Source organism: Oncorhynchus nerka, linkage group LG22, assembly GCF_034236695.1.
Source record: "Oncorhynchus nerka isolate Pitt River linkage group LG22, Oner_Uvic_2.0, whole genome shotgun sequence".
NCBI classification, from domain to species: Eukaryota; Metazoa; Chordata; class Actinopteri; order Salmoniformes; family Salmonidae; genus Oncorhynchus; species Oncorhynchus nerka.
The window spans coordinates 84,841,504-84,865,377 of record NC_088417.1 but is presented as its reverse complement, the minus strand read 5'-3'; the positions used below and the strand labels follow the sequence as shown (position 1 = coordinate 84,865,377).

Genomic DNA, 23,874 nt, shown 5'->3' with positions numbered 1-23,874 from the left:
AACTTATTGTGGGAAGCTTGTGGAAAGCTACCCACAACGTTAAACAATTTAAGGCAATGCTACCAAATACTAATTGAGTGTATGTAAACTTCTGACTCACTGGGAATGTGATGAAAGAAATAAAAGCTGAAATAAATCACTCTCTACTATTATTCTGACATTTCACATTCTTAAAATAAAGTGGTGATCCTGACCTAAGACAGGGACTTTTTACTAGGATTAAATGTCAGTAATTGTGAAAACTGAGTTTAAATGTATTTGGCTAAGGTGTATGTAAACTTCTGACTTCAACTGTGTGTGTATCTGTGTGTTTGCCTATGTGTTACTAAGCGTGTGCGTCTTTCTCCTCAGAGACACCTGTCTCCTGAGGACTTTGAGCGTCTGTTCGGAATGCCCATCGCCGAGTTCGACCGTCTGTCACTATGGAAACGAAATCATTTGAAAAAGAATGTTCAACTTTTCTAGCAGAAATTGACCTTATCCTTCACAGAAAACAGGAACTGCTCCACTGCCTCACGAAGAATACCCCACAACACCAAACTATCACACCCTAACTAACCATAAAAATGTCACATCCTAACTAGTCCTATATCGCTGTAGCCATATTCTACCTGTATGTTCCCGTCGTATCCTCTAGGGCTCTATTCAATCAGATCCGCTTTTGACGACATCTGCATAGCGGTTGTTTTGGAGGTGTCAGAGGTAGAAGAACTGCACGAGAGCTGTCAAATCCACAAGCGCCTCCTGGCATTCTACCTAAAGCGGACATTGCCATTGGTTGCATAGAGTTGCATTAAGAGAAATACCATGTAGCCTTGTTGGAACAGTGGAATGTGAGATGTAATCTACACCTCCATTAGGATGATAGAAACCATCATCATTTAGTTGAGTGATTTTCAATTTGAATAATGAATTTTCATTATTTCTATATGGCCTACATTCTGACGGGTGCAGCTGCGTGACATTTATCAAGAGCAGCTGATCACGTTTTGACTGCTCCAACTTAGTTACACCTCCAAAACATCAGCTATGCGAGTGTCTGCTGTCGCTGGTTAATGCTGGATCTGATTGAATCTGGGCCCTAGTCTCACTGGCTTTGATATAGAGCATCAGTACAGAGACAAGCCTGACCCAAGTCTTACCCCTAATCCTAACCGACCTGATCATAAGCATTGAGAAGTATCTACTGCCTCCCCACCACATACACACACACACACACACACAGATGTACATACTGTACACACACTATCTAGCCACACAATAATTATCACTGCTTTTAATACACTTAGAAATGTGAAAATATTATAATTTTGATAGCAAATCTACAGTGCATTTGGTAAGTATTCAGACCTTCTCTTTTTTCCACATTGTTACAGCCTTATTCTTAAATGGATCTCTTTTTAAACATATGTTTGTTTACATACAGTGGGGAGAACAAGGATTTGATACACTGATGATTTTGAAGGTTTTCCTACTATGTAGAGGTCTGTAATTTTTATCATAGGTACACTTCAACTGTGAGAGACAGAATCTAAAACAAAAATCCAGATAATCACATTGTATGATTTTTAAGTAATTAATTAGCATTTTATTGTATGATATAAGTGTTTGATACATCAGAAAAGCAGAACTTAATATTTGGTACAGAATCCTTTGTTTGCAATTACAGAGATCATACGTTTCCTGTAGTTCTTGACCAGGTTTGCACACACTGCAGCAGGGATTTTGGCCCACTCCTCCATACAGACCTTCTCCAGATCCTTCAGGTTTCGGGGCTGTCGCTGGGCAATACGGACTTTCAGCTCCCTCCAAAGATTTTCTATTGGGTTCAGGTCTGGATACTGGCTAAGCCACTCCAGGACCTTGAGATGCTTCTTACGGAGCCACTCCTTAGTTGCCCTGGCTGTGTGTTTCGGGTCGTTGTCATGCTGGAAGACCCATCTTCAATGCTCTTACTGAGGGAAGGAGGTTGTTGGCCAAGATCTCGCGATACATGGCCCCATCCATCCTCCCCTCAATACGGTGCAGTCGTCCTGTCCCCTTTGCAGAAAAGCATCCCCAAAGAATGATGTTTCCACCTCCATGCTTCACGGTTGGGATGGTGTTCTTGGGGTTGTACTCAATCCTTCTTCTTCCTCCAAACACGGCGAGTTGAGTTTAGACCAAAATGCTATATTTTTGTCTCATCAGACCACATGACCTTCTCCCATTCCTCCTCTGGATCATCCAGATGGTCATTGGCAAACTTCAGACAGGCCTGGACATGCGCTGGCTTGAGCAGGGGGACCTTGCGTGCGCTGCAGGATTTTAATCCATGACGGTGTAGTGTGTTACTAATGGTTTTCTTTGAGACTGTGGTCCCAGCTCTCTTCAGATCATTGACCAGGTCCTGCCGTGTAGTTCTGGGCTGATCCCTCACCTTTCTCATGATCATTGATGCCCCACAAGGTGAGATCTTTCATGGAGCCCCAGACCGAGGGTGATTGACCGTCATGTTGAACTTCAGTTAATAGTTAATAGAGGTAATAGAGGTGCAGTTAATAGAGGTAATGAGTGGAGAACAGGAGGGCTTCTTAAATAAAACTAAAAGGTCTGTGAGAGCCGGAATTCTTACTGGTTGGTAGGTGATCAAATACTTATGTCATGCAATAAAATGCAAATTAATTACTTAAAAATCATACAATGTGATTTTCTGGATTTTTGTTTTAGATTCCATCTCTCACAGTTGAAGTGTACCTATGATAAAATTACAGACCTCTACATGCTTTGTAAGTAGGAAAACCTGCAAAATCGGCAGTGTATCAAATCCTTGTTCTCCCCACTGTAAGTATTCAGACCCTTTACTCAGTGTTTTGTTGAAGCACCTTTGGCAGTGATTATAGCCTTGAGTCTTCTTGGGTATGACACAACAAGCTTGGCACACCTGTATTTGGGGAGTTTCTCCCATTCTTCTCTGCAGATCCTCTCAAGTTCTTGTCAGGTTCAATGCACAGCTATTTTCAGGTCTTTCCAGAGATGTTCAATCGGTTTAAAGTCCAGGCTCTGGCTTTGCTACTCAAGGACATTCAGAGACTGGTCCCGAAGCCACTCCTGCATTGTCTTGGCTATGTGCTTATGGTCGTTGTCCTGTTGGAAGGTGGACCTTCGCCCCAGTATGAGGCCCTGAGCACTCTGGAGCAAGTTTTCATTAAGGATCTCTCTGTACTTTGCTCTGTTCATCTTTCTCTTGACCTTGACTAGTCTCCCAGTCCCTGCCGCTGAAAAACATCCCCACAGCATGATGCTGCCACCACCATGCTTCACTGTTGGGATGGTATTGGCCAGGAGATGAGCAATTCCTGGTTTCCTCCAGGCATGTTACTTGGCATTGAGGCCAAAGAATTGGTTTCATCAGACCAGAGAATCTTGTTTCTCATGGTCAGAGTCCTTTAGGTGCCTTTTGGCAAACTCCAAGTGGGCTGTCATGTGCCTTTTTTTGAGGAGTGGCTTCTGTCTGGCCACTCTACCAGAAAGGCCTGATTTGTGGAGTGCTGCAGAGATGGTTGTCCTTTTGGAAGGTTCTCCCATTTCCACAGAGGGACTCTGGAGCTCTGTCAGTGACCATCGGGTTCTTGGTCACCTCCCTGACCAAGGCCCTTCTCCTCTGATTACTCAGTATGTCCGGGCGGCCAGCTCTAGGAAGAGTGGTGGTGGTTCCAAACTTCTTCCATTTAAGAATGATGGAGGCCACTGTGTTCTTGGGAACATTTAATGCTGCAGATATGATTTGGTACTCTTCCCCAGATCTGTGCCTCAACACAATCCTGTCTCGGAGCTCCACGGACAATTCCTTCGACCTCATGGCTTGGTTTTTGCTCTGACATGTATCGTCAACTGTGGGACCTTATATAGACATGTGTGTGCCTTTCCAAATCATGTCCAATCAATTGAATTTACCACAGGTGGACTCCAATAAAGTTGTAGAAACATCTCAAGTAAAATCAATGGAAACAGGTTGCACCTAAGCTCAATTTTGGGTCTCATAGCAAATGGTGTAAATAAGGTATTTCTGTTTTTAATTTTTAATAAATTGGCAACATTTCTAAAAACCTGTTTTTGCTTTGTCGTTATGGGGTATTGTGTGTAGATTGAGGGGGGGAAACAATTTAATACGTCTGTAATGTAACAAAATGTGGAGAAAGTCGAGGGGTCTGAATACTTTCCGGATGCACTGTATGTTCAAACTTCACATTATCACTGTGATTTGTTTTTACATGATTGATCGACCATGGTTCATGTTTTATAGAAATGTTGTTGTGTATTAGTACAGCTTTTTATTCACGGTAATATATTTCCTGGTGTGAACCCATGACTGAGGTTGACAAATATTATTATTATTGTATTAATCTGAAAATTATTCTCTCAAAACAGAAGTGTTATTTTTTTCTTTTCGTGGTTATTCTCAAATCAGAAACAGGCTCTAAGATCGTAGAAAAGGTTCTGAGACAAGTAGGACATTCCTGGCATGAAGAACACCAGAAATGATTACCAATCTAAATCCCACCCAGAACAAGACCCGTAATCCCTACCTCCCAACCCTAGTGTATATGCTGAATTTGGAAAATGAATAAAATAAGTGTTGTATTATTTGTTTTAATTACATTTGACAACAAATCTAGCTGTATAGAAAACACTGTCCTTTGTCATTCAACAAATTCTACAAGGTAACAAAGGTTTTTCTTTTCAGTTTTTTATTGAATGGATACAGCTACATAAATCAGAGGCCTCGCAGTACAAATACTTCAGCTATTATGAAAAACCTTGATTAAACGATCTCTGTACATTCTGTGAGATATGTTGAGGAGCTGGAACAGAAGTCAGAAACAAGACGAGGCCCCATCGCCGCTCACATACGCGTCAACCCCATTCTCTATTGACCCTCAATACCTCCACCCCCATCCCTCAATACCTCCACCCCTTAATACCGCCACCCATATAACACACACACTCCAAACAGCCTTCACCTATTCATCATCCAAAACCCACCATCTTCCACACACTCTCATTCATACCTCTCCCTCATACACGATCTAGCTTGTGCTTCTCCACTGTTAACAGACTGTCTTCAGAGAGAGAAAACAAATCTCTTCCTCCCACATCCCTCGCTGATCTAGGTATGAAGCCTAATTCTATTTTTCGTAAAAATAAAACAAAAACAAAAACAGTCAATCACATTGAGAGACGGGGACATTTATAATGTACATATAATATAAATGTCAATACTCTTGTCACACTGTCATTGGCATTAGAAAGGATGGATTTAATGCAATGCTGGTTCAAACGGATTTCTCTTTTTTTATTCAAGTGCTCTTGCTTGCTCTTTTTGGGTGGGATACAGACACAGCGAAGGTACTTTATATATCTTAGGCACCATAGCCTAGGTACATTATATACTATATATCTTAGGCATCATAGCCTAGGTACTTTATATACTATATATCTTAGGCATCATAGCCTAGGTACTTTATATACTATATTTCTTAGGCATCATAGCCTAGGTACATTATATACTATATATCTTAGGCACCATAGCCTAGGTACTTTATATCTTAGTAATGTTGTCTAATATATAAAGTACCAAGGCAAAGACCTTTATATGAGTTGCAGCGTAGGTCTTCCTTTGCCAAGCACACAAATAGGTAAAAAGGTGGTGTGACTATTATCAACTCAAAATTACAAAATGGATTTGCCTTTTATTTAATACGGCAGTGATGCCCCAGCCTAGGGACAGTCAATAAAGAAATGTACATTGTAGATTGAGTCGTCATGTATCATTTATAGAAATGTACAATGTAGATTAAATCATGTGTCATTTGTTCAGATCCACTGTTAGATTCTAGATGATGAAATAAATAAACATGATGCTAGGACTGATTCTCTGGAGGCCAAGTAACAAAGACCCATCCTTACTGCCCCTCAGAGGGAGGGAGAAGAGGAGAGCAGGAAAAGAGGGGGACACGGAGGGAGTAGGATAGGGAGGGAGGGAGGGACACAGAGAGCGGGAGGGAGGGACACAGAGAGCGGGAGGGAGGGACACAGAGAGCGGGAGGGAGGGACACAGAGAGCGGGAGGGAGGGACACAGAGAGCGGGGGAGGGAGGGACACAGAGAGCGGGAGGGAGGGACACAGAGAGCGGGAGGGAGGGACACAGAGCGGGAGGGAGGGACACAGAGAGCGGGAGGGAGGGACACGGAGCGGGAGAGGAGGGACACGGGAGGGAGGGGAGAGAGGGAGGGACACGGAGAGCGGGAGGGACACGGAGAGCGGGAGGGAGGGATACGGAGAGCGGGAGGGAGGGATACGGAGAGCGGGAGGGAGGGCGGAGAGCGGGAGGGAGGGATACGGAGAGCGGGAGGGAGGGATACGGAGAGCGGGAGGGAGGGATACGGAGAGCGGGAGGGAGGGATACAGAGAGCGGGAGGGAGGGATACAGAGAGCGGGGAGGGAGGGATACAGAGAGCGGGAGGGAGGGATACAGGAGCGGGAGGGAGGGATACAGAGAGCGGGAGGGAGGGATACAGAGAGCGGGAGGGAGGGATACAGAGAGCGGGAGGGAGGGATACAGAGAGCGGGAGGGAGGGATACAGAGAGCGGGAGGGAGGGATACGGGAGCGGGAGGGAGGGATACGGAGAGCGGGAGGGAGGGATACGGAGAGCGGGAGGGAGGGATACGGAGAGCGGGAGGGAGGGATACGGAGAGCGCTTGGGAGGGAGAGGGAGGGAGAGGGATACGGAGAGCGCTTGGGAGGGAGGAGAGAGGGATACGGAGAGCGGGAGGGAGGGAGGGAGAGAGAGGGATACGGAGAGCGGGAGGGAGGAGAGAGGGAGGACGGAGAGCGGGAGGGAGGGACGGAGAGCGGGAGGGAGGGATACGGAGAGCGGGAGGGAGGGACACGGAGAGCGGGAGGGAGGGACACGGAGAGCGGGGAGGGAGGGACACGGAGAGCGGGAGGGAGGGACACGGAGAGCGGGAGGGAGGGACACGGAGAGCGGGAGGGAGAGGGACACGGAGAGCGGGAGGGAGAGGGACACGGAGAGCGGGAGGGAGAGGGACACGGAGAGCGGGAGGGAGGGAGAGAGGGATAGGGAGGGAGGGAGAGAGGGATACGGAGAGCGGGAGGGAGGGACACGGAGAGCGGGAGGGAGAGGGATAAGGAGAGCGGGAGGGGGAGAGGGATAAGGAGAGCGGGAGGGAGGGAGAGAGGGATACGGAGAGCGGGAGGGAGGGAGAGAGGGATACGGAGAGCGGGAGGGAGGGAGAGAGGGATACGGAGAGCGGGAGGGAGAGAGGGATACGAGAGCGGGAGGGAGAGAGGGATACGGAGAGCGGGAGGGAGGGAGAGAGGGATACGGAGAGCGGGAGGGAGGGAGAGAGGGATACGGAGAGCGGGAGGGAGGGAGAGAGGGATACGGAGAGCGGGAGGGAGGGAGAGGGATACGGAGAGCGGGAGGGAGGGAGGGGAGAGAGAGGGATACGGAGAGCGGGAGAGAGGGATACGGAGAGCGGGAGGGAGGGAGAGAGGGATACGGAGAGCGGGAGGGAGGGAGAGAGGGATACGGAGGGAGAGCGGGAGGGAGGGAGGGATACGGAGGGAGAGCGGGAGGGAGGGAGGGATACGGAGGGAGAGCGGGAGGGAGGGAGGGATACGGAGGGAGAGCGGGAGGGAGGGATACGGAGGGAGGGAGGGATACGGAGGGAGAGCGGGAGGGAGGGAGGGATACGGAGGGAGAGCGGGAGGGAGGGAGGGATACGGAGGGAGCGGGAGGGAGGGATACGGAGGGAGAGCGGGAGGGAGGGAGGGATCCGGAGGGAGAGCGGGAGGGATACGGAGGAGGGAGGGATCCGGAGGGAGGGAGGGAGGGATACGGAGGGAGGGAGGGAGGGATACGGAGGGAGAGGGAGGGATACGGAGGGAGAGCGGGGGGAGGGATACGGAGGGAGAGCGGGAGTCGAGAGGGAAAAATTTGAGCGGGAGGGAGGGATACAGAGGGAGGTGGGCCAGATGCCTAGGCCTGTGTGTTGGTCCCGTTCTTGTTAGGTGGGCCACTGGCTGGGAGGTTGTTGGGAGGGGGAGGAGCATCTTGGCGAGGGGGCATCCGTTCATTGACCCTGTCCAGACCTCGGGCCTCCTCAAAGGACTGGATCTTATGCTGCGGGTTGAACCCTTGGATAGCTGGAGAGAGATGTGGAGTTTAGCATCAGTGCAGGATACAGCACAATACAGGGGGTTTGGTCTGACTCTTAGTAAGGGAGGTATGGGGGTGAAGAGGAAGATTTAGGATCTAATCTACAGTCTAGTAGGTACTAGGTAGTGGTTGGTAGGGGTAATAGAAGTATAGTCTAATGTGGTCATGTTTAGTCTAATACATAAAGTGTAGTCTGACATTGTAGACTTGAGGGGTTTGGTTGTTAGAGGTAAGACACTTACTTCAAAAACATCAAGGCAGCAAACAAACAACAGAGAAAAGGAGATTGAGACCAGGTGGAGGAGAGGGAGTGGAGCGAAGTCTCAGACTATTTGGTAAATGGCATAAATAGTCTGATACTTTAAAACTTCATGGTATGTCCTCTTAACTTAGTAATATGTATATAAACAACAATAATACACTCAAATTTTGGGGAGGGAGGAAGAGAGATTGAGACAGAGATGAGAAATGACTTGCGTACCTCGTGCCTCTTCTGCCTGTACGGTAGCTGTGTAAGCGTGAGTAGTAGAGCCATGCCCAAAACATACAGAGAGAGAGTTAACATTACCAACAGACCCAGATCAGTGAGTTGTTATCAATTCATTCAGAGTGGTAAACATCTATAGTCAGTGAGATATCAGTTTATTTATTCAGAGTGGTAAACATCTATAGTCAGTGAGATATCAGTTTATTTATTCAGAGTGGTAAACATCTATAGTCAGTGAGATATCAATTTATTTATTCAGTGTTAAACATCTATAGTCAGTGAGATATCAATTTATTTATTCAGAGTGTTAAACATCTATTGTCAGTGAGTTGTTACCAATGCAGTCAGTCATACGATCATTCAACCCCAACCCCCCCAGCCCACTTCCCTCTGAAACGTGACACAGGAGTTACACATGACTGTGATTAGTGTAGAAAGGGGAATGTTCTGGGTTTAAGAGATTGATCAAGGTTTAAAGAGAATTCTGCAGGTTAGAGAATGTGGATTAGGGATAGGTGAGTGAGAGAGAGCCAGGGAGTGTGTGTGTGTGTGAGAGAGCCAGGGAGTGTGTGTGTGTGTGTGAGAGTCAGGGAGCCCGAGAGAGGGAGGGTTAAGTCTGTTGGTGGGTTTGAGTGCAGGGAAAGGATAAAACAATTCTCTCATGATGCAATAGTAGTTCAGGTGAGTGTGTGTGTGTAGGTGTGCATACGTACCGCTCTCCAGGGTCTGCCGTCCTCCAGACAGAACTCCCACAGGCAAGGCCCCAGTGGGGGTCAGCCCCTTCAGCTGTAAAACACTCTCATTCTCCTCTCTGTCAACACACACATTCAGTTTCCAGAGTCAACAGCATGGTTGTTACAAACGGGGCACCATACAAAGAGTGGACTGGAAGCTGAACATAACCAAGTCCAGATAGAATCTGTATGCAGGTCTTCTCATCAATGCCTTTACAGTGGTTGATTCCATCTAATCAATGAAACCAGAGAGTCAAACACGCGTGTACTGTACCTGAGCACAGAAAAGACACGGGCCATCTTCCCGATCGCTCGGATCTTATTCCTGATTACCTCCTTCCTCACAGCAGAAGTTCCAGCTGAGAAAACGAGAAAGCGAGAGAGAGGGAAAGAGGATTGAGAGAAAGAAGGTAGGAGAGAGGGAGAAAGAAGGTAGGAGAGAGGGAGAAGAAGGTAGGAGAGAGGGAGAAAGAAGGTAGGAGAGAGGGAGAAAGAAGGTAGGAGAGAGGGAGAAAGAAGGGTGAGGTAACAGACTTGTGAAACATAACACACCGTCCGTGTTGGAGAGCATCCAAAACCGTGATGTATCATGGGTAAATTGATTTTTAGATCAGTCAGTCAACTTTAAAGTCTGCTGCAATGTCGCCCACACACACAGCTCAGCTGATACTCAGCTGCCATGTGGCAACAATAGAGGCGTTGATAAATATCTGTTGTTGGATCCGTTAGGGGTGTGAACTCTATCACCTCTCTTCACGTCTATTTTTGCTACACTGCACTTCAGTCAAAAACAACTTCACTTCCTTAAAGGTTTCATTTCCTCTTTGAAGAAACACGTTGCAACTATAATCATCATTTTCATACATGGAAAGTCAATATGAAAGAGTTGTTAAGTGTCTGTGTCTCTTTACCCTCGCAGGTGTCGTCTCCTTCAGACATGAGCTCGTCATCAGAGCAGATGTTGAGCACGTTAACCAGCATCTCTGTCACTGTAGGAACACACACACATTATCTCGCACAGAGGTCAGTCTTGCAAAGGTAACAAGAAGCCCAAAGTTACTACACACCGTTATAACACACACATATACACTCACCCTTCTCGCCGACGAAGGGCAGCGACCAGGTGAAGACGTCCATGAAGTTGGGCAGCCAGTAGGGGTGTGGGGAGCAGTTGAACTGACGGATGTTCATCACGTTGTTCTCATACTTCAGCACCGCCGCTACAAGAACACACACACACACATGATCTACCCTGTGTTGCCATGGTTTCTACCTTGTTGTCATGGTTTCTAACGTGGGTAACCTTTGTGTTTGTTTACCTTTGTTGTTGTACACGTCCAGGTAATTCGGAGCAGAGAATATCGTGATCAGAGAAGGAAAACCCGTCGTCTGGCTTTTCCTGTACATTCTATACCTGGAATACACAGTTTATATCACAAAACAGTATCATACTACTATTATTATGAATGAATATTATTAATAATACTCACCCAGCGTCCTGGGCTTCATGTGCTCTTATTACTGACAGCAGATTATTGTTCATCAGAAAGTCACATACTGCTGGGTAACTGTAGAAGTAGGAGCAGCCTCGAACTGAGTTATGAGCAAAGTGTTCCTGGGTCTTCTCAGAGCCGTAGTCTTCTCCAGGGTCTGACCACAGCAGGTCACACATGGGTCCGAACGCAGGGGGCTCCTTAAACCGGTCCAGCTGGTCAACACAGAGTTAAACACAGTGAATCTACAGGGTTAATCCGGTTAAACAGTTAAATAACGCTGGGTGCTCCTTATACCAGTCAAAACACTTAATATCATTGTCAGTTTAACCAGTTAAAACAATTAATAGAGAGTTAATCCAAAGCAGGTCAGGGGTTAGAGGTCAGGGGTCATACCTTGCGTATGTCGTCCAGGCAGGTGATTTCGGGGCTCAGGCCTCCGTGGACACACAGGAACTGCTGGTTGAGGAGCGCAGCCAGGGGAAGGCAGTCAAACGCCTCCATACAGGCATCATACACACGCTCAGAGTACTTTATCTTACCTAGAACACAACAGAGAGGACATTATTATTACTATAAGACATACACACCCAGACACGCACCCACCCACAGAAACCCAGACACGCACCCACCCACAGAAACCCAGACACGCACCCACCCACAGAAACACAGACACGCACCCACCCACAGAAACCCAGACACGCACCCACCCACAGAAACCCAGACACGCACCCACCCACAGAAACCCAGACACGCACCCACCCACAGAAACCTAGACACGCACCCACCCACAGAAACCCAGACACGCACCCACCCACACACAGGCACCGAAACCTGCACCCAACCACACAGGCACAGAAACCTGCACCAACCACACAGGCACAGAAACCTGCACCAACCACACAGGCACAGAAACCTGCACCAACCACACAGGCACAGAAACCTGCACCCACCCCCACACAGACACTAAATACACAGCACCACTCACACTCCTGTTTAAAGGTGAAGTACTCTGTGAGATGCCGGCACTCATGGTTTCCTCTGAGTAGGAACAGAGTGGTGGGGTGGTTGATCTTCAGAGTCCACAGGAACAACACACACTGAAGAGAACGAGAGAGTGAGTTCCATCTCATGTTGCTAACACTAGCTACCATCACGACAGCTAGAATGAAGGACAATAGATATGTAATATCATTAGAATACACTGGCTTAATCAGAACCTAAGAGGGACACAAAACCCAATTGTGTGTGGGGTGGGGTTCGACGACAACTGGGTACTGTGCTGCTGACTTTAAAGATGTGCTCCTAAGCCCTGCAACTCAAGACCGGGTTACAGGCCACGGCTCTTAATGTTAGATGAAACAGCAGATGTAGAAACACACGGACCTCGATGCTGAAGTATCCTCGATCAACATAGTCCCCCAGGAACAGGTAGCGGGTGCTGCTGGGCGAGCCGCCCACCTCAAACAGCTTCATCAGGTCAAAGAACTGGCCATGGACATCCCCACACACTGCAAACACACACAAGTTAGAAGTCCGTCTGTCAGAGAATGTTTGGGGTTAGTAACAGGTCAGAGGTTACCTGTTATAGGTGCTTCCACCTCCAGCATGCATTTCTCTTGTCGCAGGATGTTGGCTCCATCAGTGATGATGCGAAGAGCTGCTTCCTCCTCCAGACGGCCCTCCTTAACAAGATGGGTCTTGAGCACCTCAACACTGGGCTTCCCGTCTACATACAGGTCCTTTACCGTCAGCTTGGAGCCAGGGGGGTAGGGCACCGCTACAAAGCAATACAACATTATTATAAAGAATATACACTAAACACTAATTAACTAATGAATCTATCAAACACCAGGACACACCCTCTAGCAGCTCTACTGATTCATTAAAACCCAGGACACACCCTCTAGCAGCTCTACTGGTTCATTAAAACCCAGGACACACCCTCTAGCAGCTCTACTGGTTCATTAAAACCCAGGACACACCCTCTAGCAGCTCTACTGGTTCATTAAAACCCAGGACACACCCTCTAGCAGCTCTACTGGTTCATTAAAACCCAGGACACACCCTCTAGCAGCTCTACTGGTTCATTAAAACCCAGGACACACTCTCTAGCAGCTCTACTGGTTCATTAAAACCCAGGACACACCCTCTAGCAGCTCTACTGGTTCATTAAAACCCAGGACATACCATCTGGAGGTCTCAGGGTGCCAATCCTTCCACATTAAAATGTGGTGGCTCTTGTCTAGAGATAGACAGTGTGTGTGTGTGTGTGTATATGTGTGTGTGTGTGTGTGTGTGTGTGTGTGTGTGTGTGTGTGCGTGCGTGTGTGCGTGCGTGTGAGTGTGTGTGTGCGTTGCATGGCTGAGTGACTGGGTAAAAATACAGTGTCATATTTGCAAGAGGACTGGCAGGAATCAGGAAGATCATATTTGACTGGCAAAAAAACATCTGTATCGGTCTCCCTCCCTCTGGGCTATATTCAGTCCTAGTCACATAAATAGTCTACCATTCATTCATCAGAACCCCCTATTTTATATTACCGTCGGTGTGGTGCCAGGTATTGCATCCATAACTCCCTCTGAAAATAGCTAAAATACACTATATTTCCAAAAGTATGGGGACACCTGCTCATCAAACATCTCCTTACAAAATCATGGGCATTAATATGGAGATGGTCCCCCTTTTGCTGCTATAAAAGCATCCACTTTTTCTGGGAAGGCTTTCCACTAGATGTTGGAACATTGCTGCAGGGACTTGCTTCCATTCAGCCACAAGAGCATTAATGAGGTTGGGCACTGATGATGGGGGATTAGGGCTGGCTCGCAGTCAGCGTTCCAATTCAAGTTTCCAGTTTAAATGGAACATGAACAAGTAAAGTGAAATGATTTTCTTGCAAACTTAAAACCTAACAATGCAATAATCAATAACAATGTTTTACTAGAAAATACATGTGAAATAAGAAAATACACAAAGTAAGCAAGCATACTATACACAGGAAATATATGTTTTAAATGTCAGATCCAATAGCATATTTCCATGTGCAGGAGTGATGGAGGTAGACATGTAAAGGGGTATGGGAGCTAGGCAACAGGATCTAAGATAAACAGAGTAGCAGCAGCTTGCAAATGAGTGTGTGTGTGTGTTGGAGTAACAGTGTGTGTGTATAGGGCCCTGTGTGTGTGTGTTGGAGTAACAGTGTGTGTGTATAGGGCCCTGTGAGTGAGTGTGTGTGTGTGTGTGTTGGAGTAACAGTGTGTGTGTATAGGGCCCTGTGAGTGAGTGTGTGTGTGTGTATAGGGCCCTGTGAGTGAGTGTGTGTGTGTGTGTGTGTTGGAGTAACAGTGTGTGTGTGTATAGGGCCCTGTGAGTGAGTGTGTGTGTGTGTGTGTGTTGGAGTAACAGTGTGTGTGTATAGGGCCCTGTGAGTGTGTGTGTGTGTGTGTTGGAGTAACAGTGTGTGTGTATAGGGCCCTGTGAGTGTGTGTGTGTGTGTGTGTGTGTGTGTGTGTGTGTGTGTGTGTGTGTGTGTGGAGTAACAGTGTGTGTATAGGGCCCTGTGAGTGTGTGTGTGTGGAGTAGGGCCCTGTGAGTGTGTGTGTGTGTGTGTGTGTGTGTGTGTGTGTGTGTGTGGAGTAACAGTGTGTGTGTATAGGGCCCTGTGAGTGTGTGTGTGTGTTGGAGTAACAGTGTGTGTGTATAGGGCCCTGTGAGTGTGTGTGTGTGTGTGTGGAGTAACAGTGTGTGTGTATAGGGCCCTGTGAGTGTGCATAGAGTGCAAAGGTTGAAATAAAAGGTCAATAAAGATACAAGGTAAACTCAGATAGTCTGTGTATCTATTTTGTGAGCTATTTATAAATGATATATTTTGGGGATAGAAGCTGTTCAAAAGCCTGTTGGTATCAGACTTGATGCACCGGTACCTCTTGCAATGCGGCAGAAGAGAAAATAGTTGGAGTCAGATTTTTCGGGGCTTCTTTTCACACCGCCTGATATAGAGGTCCTGGATGGCAGGGAGCTCGGCCCCAGTGATGTACTGGGATGTCTGCACAACCTTCTGTAGCTCCATGCGATCAAGGGCGGTGCTATTGACATAGCAAGTAGTGATGAATGGTACAGCTGTAGAACCTTTTGAAGATTTGAGGGCCCATGCCACGTTATTTCAACCTCCTGAGGGGTTAGGGGCATTGCGGCGCCTTTTTCACAACTGTGCGTGTGTGTTTGGACCATTAAATCTTTAGTGATTTGGACATTGAGGAACTTGAAGCTGTCTACCTGCTTCACTGCCGCCCCCCATGATGTGGATGGGGGCGTGCTTACAGACTGGGACAAGGAGAGGTTTAAAATGATTGTGAATATGCCTGCAAGCTGTTCTGCGCATGCTCTGAAAACGAGCCCTGGAATACCGTCGGGGCACGCTGCCTTGTGAGTGTTGACCTGATTCATCCCAAAGGTGTTCAATGGGGTTGAGGCCAGGGATCTGTACAGACCAGTCAAATTCTTCCACACTGATCTTGACAAACCATTTTGCATGGACCTTGCTTAGTGCACGGGGGCATTGTCATGCTGGAACAGGAAAGGGCCTTCCCCAAACTGTTGCCATAAAGATGGAAGCACAGAATTGTCTAGAATATCATTGTATGCTGTAGTGTTAAAATGTCCTTTCATTGGAACTAAGGGGCCTATCACGAACCATGAAAAACAGCCCCAGGCCATTATTCCTCCTCCACCACCAAACTTTACAGTTGGCACTATGCATTCGGGCAGCGGGCAGGTAGTGTTCTACTGGCATCTGTCAAACCCAGATTAGTCCGTTGGACTGCCAGATGGTGAAGCGTGATTCATCACTCCAGAGAACGCGTTTCCACTGTTCCAGAGTCCAATGGCGGCAAGCTTTACACCCCTCCAGCCGACACTTGGCATTGTGCATGGTGATCTTAGGCTTGAGTGTGGCTGCTCTGTCATGGAAACCCATTTCATGAAGCTCCCAACGAACAGTTCATGTGCTGATGTTGCTTCCCGAGGCAGTTTGGAACTCGGTATTGAGTATTGCAACCAAGGAGATGATTTATGCTTCAGCACTCGGCGGTCCCATTCTGTGGCCTAACACTTCGTGGCTGATCCGTTGTTGCTCCTAAATGTGTCCACTTCTCAATAACAGCCTTTACAGTTGACCATGTGAGCTCCAACAGGTCAGAAATTTTACTAACTGACTTGTTGGAAAGGTGGCATCCTATCATGGGGCCACATTGAATGTCACAGAGCTCTTCAGTAAGGCCATTCTACTGCCAATGTTTGTCTATGGAGATGTGGTCGATTTTATACACCTGTCAGCAACGGGTGTGGCTGAATTAGCCAAAATCCACTCATTTAAAGGGGTGTACTTTTGTATATATAGTGTATTTCTTCCCTCCATCTCTCTACCTCTATCCCACCCTCTGCACAGTTAGTGTAACATTTCACCACAGAAGCAGGTCACAGACAGACTGAGCCAATCATGTCACACTAAAGGTTCATCTTATCTAACCCATACGCCACATAGTCCACACACACATACTGGTTCATCATATCACACTACACACACTAATCCCGGGCAGCTCCTGTATACGCTAGGGCCCAGGGCAAAAAAAGGGCTCATAGACAGTATCATTACAGGCAGAGCGATGCAGCTGGCTGGCCTGATCAGGTTACCATCGGTAACTAAGTCAAAAGGTCAAAACGTCAACCCTCAGAGAGCACTGACAACACGCACGCCTCTGACAAAAACTGATTATTGATCGCAGCGAATTACACTTAAAAACATGTAAAATGTTGGTCCCATGTTTCATGAGCTGAAATAAAAGATCCCAGAAATGTTCCATCCGCACACAAGAGCTCATTTCTCTCAAATGTTGTGCAAACATTTTTTTGAAGGTATCTGTGACCAACCGATGCGTATCTGTATTCCAGTTCATGTGAAACCCATAGATTAGGGCCTAATGAATGGTTTTCAAAGGACTGATTTCCTTTTATGAACTATAACTCTTTAATCCTTAATGGTGAATCTGCCACATTACAACAAAGAAGTTATTGCAAACAACCAACGCTGTGTTTCCCCCTCGGACATCATTGCATGTGCTATTGAAGCACACAATATTTACTGGGGGGGAAGAAATGTTGCGTCACTCCTCAGCTCGGCAACAATAACAATGGTGGTGGGGGCGAACAGTGGCACTGTTTCCCCATACTGCGGATTCCATCTCTAAAGGCATAGGTTGCTTTCTTTTGACAAACAACGGTGTGCAACTAATCAACAATGTTAGCATGAGAGATGTGTTCTGACAAAAATTAATGGATTCTATTGTAATACCAATTTATCATCACCTCCATGCTGCCACTGTTTGGGTACACAGAGAAGGCGTCTCTTTTAATAAACCTGATTGGCCTAAAAAGCAGTTTGTTAAATGGTTGAAAGTAATAAGATGACATTTTGGCCTATTCTAATTTGATGTAGGGAATGGGATATAAATAAGTTGTTTTTGTACAAACAAAACAATTGGGGGGAAATGTGTGAATCTTCTAGTGGTTTAGATCTGCCTTGGTAGGCTTCCACACGGACTCATTTCTCTTCGAAAGTTGGCAAAACAACATTTGGTGCAACAGGCCTAGGCCTATACAAAATTAAGCAAGCACAGGCATGCTAGATCTATTGAATGTACAATTGGCCCAGAACAGAGCAGTGCAGCTGGCCCTTAAATGTACACGGAGGGCTAATATCAAGAACATGCATGTCAAACTCTCCTGACAAAGTTGAGAGATTGACTGAATTACTACTTGTCTTTGTGACAGGTATTGACGTGTTAAAAGTGCCGAACTGTCTGTTCAAACATCTAACACAAAGCGAACACACAGCTCAGACACCCGACAAGACATGTCTCTTCATAATCCCCAAGTCCAGAACAGAGGCAGGGAAACGCACAGTCCTACATACAACTCTATTCCACATCAATTAACTCAAGTTAGCAGTAAAATTCCACACACACAACAAAAAGACAACGCGGACTGTGGACACACATTGTATTGTTGTAATATTTGACATATTATATTCTAAATGTGTAATGGTGGAGCAGTGTAAATTTGTACAGTGCACAATGTCTTGTCTGATGTAGACTATTGTTTTGTTCGGACCCCGGGAAGAGTAGCGGCTGCTTTGACAGCATCTGATGGGGATCCCAATAAAATACTAAATGAGGGTAATGTCTACCGGTAATGTCAGCAGATGAACCTAATTTGACTTGTTACACAATTGACATGCCATTAAATGTTTGTTTTTTCCATTTCATTTCATGTTTACTATGTCAGCTAAAAGCTGAATTACAGTAACACATACAATAAACAGATTTAAATTAATAAGATACAACAAAATCTAAATGTCAGGGAGTTGAGACAAGAATGGAGGTTGACCGATCTGAACGGTGGAGGGAGGAGGGAGGGAAAGGGGTGTATCTTGGTCAGTGACAGCCACAGCGAGGGGTGTATCTTGGTCAGTGACAGCCAAAGCGAGGGGTGTATCTTGGTCAGTGACAGCCACAGCGAGGGGAGTATCTTGGTCAGTGACAGCCACAGCGAGGGGTGTATCTTGGTCAGTGACAGCCAAAGCGAGGGGTGTATCTTGGTCAGTGACAGCCACAGCGAGGGGAGTATCTTGGTCAGTGACAGCCACAGCGAGGGGTGTATCTTGGTCAGTGACAGCCACAGCGAGGGGTGTATCTTGGTCAGTGACAGCCACAGCGAGGGGTGTATCTTGGTCAGTGACAGCCACAGCGAGGGGTGTATCTTGGTCAGTGACAGCCACAGCGAGGGGTGTATCTTGGTCAGTGACAGCCACAGCGAGGGGTGTATCTTGGTCAGTGACAGCCACAGCGAGGGGAGTATCTTGGTCAGTGACAGCCACAGCGAGGGGTGTATCTTGGTCAGTGACAGCCACAGCGAGGGGTGTATCTTGGTCAGTGACAGCCACAGCGAGGGGTGTATCTTGGTCAGTGACAGCCACAGCGAGGGGGTGTATCTTGGTCAGTGACAGCCACAGCGAGGGGTGTATCTTGGTCAGTGACAGCCACAGCGAGGGGAGTATCTTGGTCAGTGACAGCCACAGCGAGGGGTGTATCTTGGTCAGTGACAGCCACAGCGAGGGGAGTATCTTGGTCAGTGACAGCCACAGCGAGAGGAGTATCTTGGTCAGTGACAGCCACAGCGAGGGGTGTATCTTGGTCAGTGACAGCCACAGCGAGAGGAGTATCTTGGTCAGTGACAGCCACAGCGAGGGGAGTATCTTGGTCAGTGACAGCCACAGCGAGGGAGTATCTTGGTCAGTGACAGCCACAGCGAGGGGAGTATCTTGGTCAGTGACAGCCACAGCGAGGGGAGTATCTTGGTCAGTGACAGCCACAGCGAGAGGTGTATCTTGGTCAGTGACAGCCACAGCGAGGGGAGTATCTTGGTCAGTGACAGCCACAGCGAGGGGAGTATCTTGGTCAGTGACAGCCACAGCGAGGGGAGTATCTTGGTCAGTGACAGCCACAGCGAGGGGAGTATCTTGGTCAGTGACAGCCACAGCGAGGGGAGTATCTTGGTCAGTGACAGCCACAGCGAGGGGAGTATCTTGGTCAGTGACAGCCACAGCGAGGGGAGTATCTTGGTCAGTGACAGCCACAGCGAGGGGAGTATCTTGGTCAGTGACAGCCACAGCGAGGGGAGTATCTTGGTCAGTGACAGCGAGGGGTGTATCTTGGTCAGTGACAGCCACAGCGAGGGGTGTATCTTGGTCAGTGACAGCGAGGGGTGTATCTTGGTCAGTGACAGCCACAGCGAGGGGTGTATCTTGGTCAGTGACAGCCACAGCGAGGGGAATATCTTGGTCAGTGACAGCGAGGGGAGTATCTTGGTCAGTGACAGCCACAGCGAGGGGTGTATCTTGGTCAGTGACAGCCACAGCGAGGGGTGTATCTTGGTCAGTGACAGCCACAGCGAGGGGAGTATTTTGGTCAGTGACAGCCACAGCGAGTAGAGTATCTTGGTCAGTGACAGCCACAGCGAGGGGAGTATTTTGGTCAGTGACAGCCCCAGCGAGGGGTGTATCTTGATCTGTGACAGCCACAGCGAGGGGTGTATCTTGGTCAGTGACAGCCACAGCGAGGGGAGTATTTTGGTCACAGTTGCAGCCAGGGAGGTCAGTGGGCATAGAGTCAAGCTGTAGGCCTATGTATGAGTGAGTGTGTGTTTAGCCCAGTGCTGTCTGTAGGATGGTTAACCTGGCGGCATCAGAGAGGCAGGTTTAATGACCTCAGCAGCTTGATGCTCCTAACCCACTGAGCCTGTCACACACTCACACACACACACACGTTGGGTCCACAACAAAGTACATTGTCTTAAAAAACAAGGTCATCACACTTCTTGGAGCTCCTCTAGCCTACTTGGTCCTCTTCACTCCATGTGGAGCGTAAGGCCTTACCCTCAGTCCTGTTGTTGTTTTCATAACATAGATCAGGGTTACAGTTAGATCAGGCAGCATACAGTAAGCCTACATGCTACCATTCATAAATACCTGCTACAGTGTAGACAGAGCAGTGGCTATGCACTGTTAGGCTTGCCATTTACATGATGCACAAGTCCATTACAAATTTCAAATAGAAGCTGATATTTCGAAAGCAAATGTTGCAAGTTGGTAGCAATACCCCCCACACCCCAATAGGCCACCCAGGTTGTAAATCAAAAGACCCGCTCCATGCCACTCAATCCACTGACAGTCATTCAGCATATGCCGCAGGGGCCCTGGTTGTGTGTGTATGCTGTGGTATAACCCACCAGTGCGCGCACACACACACATCAAAAGAGGTTGATGGCATCATGGGGAGGACAGGATCATGGTAATGGCTGGAGCGGAATTGGTGGAATGGTACCAAATACATTAAACATATGTCTTCCATGTGTTTGATGCCATTCCATTTGTTCCCTTCCAGACATTATTATGAGCCGTCCTCCCTCAGCAGCCTCCACTGACACACACACTCTCTCGCCTCACTGGTCTACTGACCCAGACACACATCAAACAGACAGACAAGACACTTGAGAACACACACGCTTATTTCAGTTCAGTCAGTGTGACTGTCAGATAAAACTAAAAATATAATCTAGGTAGGAGTCTCAAAAACATCTGACTATCTAGCTAGTTTGTTACAACAAGATTGATGGCAAAATCTAAGTTATTTGAGGTAAAATATTTATTAGCTTGCTATTATACTTTATTATCTCACGACGTGTCATCCGAGTGCTGCAGACTAGCAACCTAACTAGGGAAGCTAGCTTGTAAATGAACAAACCATTAACATTAGCCCACTTGTTCCAAGCAAGCCAAATACGATGAGCACCTGAACGATCTAAGTAGCTTGCTAACGTTAGTTGGCACGAAGCATCTTGTCCGTATCGGTGCATCTACAGCCAATCAAGCTAGTTAGCTTGATCGCTAGCTAGCTGTTTTCATCGCGAATTAGCTGCTAGCCAACTTCCTGCAACCACTTGCTGAATTAATAGAGATACAATTGCATAGCTACCTTTAATGGGCCGATCGGTGGTGGACAGTTTGGTTGGTGTTTGGTCTTTCGTCACCGACATCTCGGCGTATCTGCCCCAGGAGGAACCAGTTAGCTAATGGTGTGAATTCCAAGGCGTAGCTAGCAGGCTAGCTAGTGAAATGAACTAGCCGTGCTAGCTAGCTACCTCCAACAGCACCTCTGGATCCGCAGCCGTCCTCTCCGGCAGTGGGTTAGCAGACTAGGGAAGTGCAGATCAACTGGGCAGGAACGTAATTTAGCTAGCTAGATGTGGGGAGGGAGGGGGAGGGGGGGGCACTTTAACCACTAAATGAAAGCTTTCTTCCTGCCTTGTCGAGCCAGAGGTAGCTAGTAAACCAACTGCTGTCAAATTATCTGTCAGATGAACAGACTGCTCCGGTCCAGGAAAAGGTTTCCAACCGATCTCTGTTTTCTCTGGTTTACACACCGCAGCTCAATTCATGTCTTAATTTCATCTGCTTCTTCTTGGCTGTACCTAATCTGATCCAGGCCTCCAATTTTGGGTTTTAGTCGTGATCAAATATATCGTCCAGACTGCTGTAGGATTACTGTAGCAATCCACCACAAACGGATTTCCTACAACATGGCTGTGTCTGTCAAACGCATGGTATTGTGGGTAGTGTAGTATTATTGTCATGCCCCGACACCTGTGGGACACACCTGTCCACATAACTGTCTGCTTGTAGGCCTGCTATACAGACACATAAACACACACACATTTGATCTCAATAGCAACAAATATACTGTTTCCTTGAGGTCAAGACCCTTGGTGCACACTGTTGAGCCTGTTGAACCTTTATTTAACTAGGCATGTCAGGTTAAGAACACATTCTTATTTACAATGACAACCTACTAAAAGGCCAAAGGCCTCCTGCGGGGATGGGGGATGGGATTAAAAATAACAAATAAAAATATAGGACAAAACACACATCACAACAAGAAAGACACCACAACACTACATAAAGAGAGACCTGAGACAACATAACATGGCAGCAACACATGACAACACAGTATGGTAGCAACACAACATGACAACAACATGGTATCAACATAACATGGCAGCAGCACAACATGGAAGCAGCACAAAACATGGTAAAACAGTTTGTCTTTTAGTCAATGTACTTTTTGAACACTAGATGTCAATAGCCACTAGTGATATACAGTAACAGTGAAATGTACATTGCCAAAAGTATGTGGACACCACTTCAAATTAGCGGATTTGGCTATTTCAGAAACACCCATTGCTGACAGGTGTATAAAAATCGAGAACACAGCCATGCAATCTCCATAGACAAACACTGACAGTAGAATGGCCCGAACTGAAGAGCTCAGTGACTTTCAACGAATCTGGGGTGTCTGTCCTGTATTTGAGGGATGTGGGAGGGATCGGGAGACATTTGTTGCCACCTTTCCAGCAAGTCAGTTTGTCAAATGTCTGCCCTGCTAGAGCTGCCCTGGTCAGCTGTAAGTGCTATAATTGTGAAGTGGAAATATCTAGGAGCAAGAATGGCTCAACCGCAAAGTAGTAGGCCACACAAGCTCACAGAACGGGCTGCCACGTAACGCGTAAAAATCGTCTGTCCTTGGTTGCAACACTCACTACCAAGATCGAAACTGCATCTGGAAGCAACATCAACATAATGAGTGTTAATCGGGAGATTCAGTAAATGGGTTTCCATGGCCAAGCAACCACACACAAGCCTAAGATCAAGAGTTGGCTGGAGGGGTGTAAAGCTTGCCACCATTGGACTATGGAGAAGTGGAAGCACATTCTCTGGAGTGATGAATCACACCTCATCTGGCAGTCCGATGGACTAATCTGTGTTTGGCGGATGCCAGCAGAACGCTACCTGCCTGAATACATAGTGCCAACTTTAAAGTTTTGGAATAATGGTCTGGGGCTGATTTTCATGGTTCGGGCTAAGCCCCTTAGTTCAAGTGAAGGGAAATCTTAATTGTTCACAAACATTGGCACATCCTAAAATCCGATGATATTCTCGGTAATGTGTTTTCGGACCTTCCCTTGGTCGTATTCTCGCGGGGCAGAAATCTCAGAGACCAATTGGTGAACTCTGATTTACCACCCCAAGATATTCCTGAACAACGTCTATTTGCGCCGCTACTGGATGAAAATTACAAATGTAATGGCTGTGCTCAATGCAATGGCACTTATAAATTTAGATCCTTCAAACACCCACAAACAGGGAAATCGATCCCAATAAAAGGTGTAATTACGTGCTCCACTAAGGCAGTTATTTATCTTATAACTTGTCCTTGTGGTAAACATTATGTAGGTAAAACAAAGCGCGAATTAAAAGTACGA

At 47.1% G+C, this 23,874-nt stretch overlaps 2 protein-coding genes across 3 annotated transcripts in view; one reads left to right on the top strand and one right to left on the bottom strand.

The window, feature by feature from the left end:
- The window catches only part of LOC115121363 (dematin-like), a 42,437-nt gene extending 36,419 nt beyond the window's left edge, over positions 1-6,018 (top strand). The window contains exon 16 of the mRNA XM_065006832.1: positions 352-6,018. Within this exon, the coding sequence (XP_064862904.1) occupies positions 352-465 (114 nt within the window). The 3' untranslated portion in view covers positions 466-6,018. The remainder of the gene's footprint in view (positions 1-351) is intronic.
- A 1,270-nt stretch (positions 6,019-7,288) lies between these two features.
- Positions 7,289-22,125, bottom strand: LOC115123431 (serine/threonine-protein phosphatase 2B catalytic subunit gamma isoform-like). 2 transcript variants are annotated; one of them, XM_029652770.2, is made up of 13 exons: positions 21,531-22,125; positions 12,523-12,720; positions 12,327-12,451; positions 11,929-12,040; positions 11,337-11,482; positions 10,938-11,155; positions 10,767-10,861; positions 10,542-10,667; positions 10,359-10,436; positions 9,722-9,806; positions 9,427-9,524; positions 8,708-8,734; positions 7,289-8,213 (listed from the first exon to the last, which is right to left on the bottom strand). In XM_029652770.2, exons 1-13 carry the CDS (start codon positions 21,589-21,591, stop codon positions 8,047-8,049), a joined length of 1,536 nt encoding a protein of 511 aa, XP_029508630.1. In that variant the 5' UTR covers positions 21,592-22,125; the 3' UTR covers positions 7,289-8,046. The 2 variants fall into 2 exon arrangements, with proteins under 2 accessions (XP_029508630.1, XP_029508632.1); XM_029652772.2 differs by lacking the exon at positions 8,708-8,734.
- Between the last annotated feature and the right edge of the window lie 1,749 nt (positions 22,126-23,874).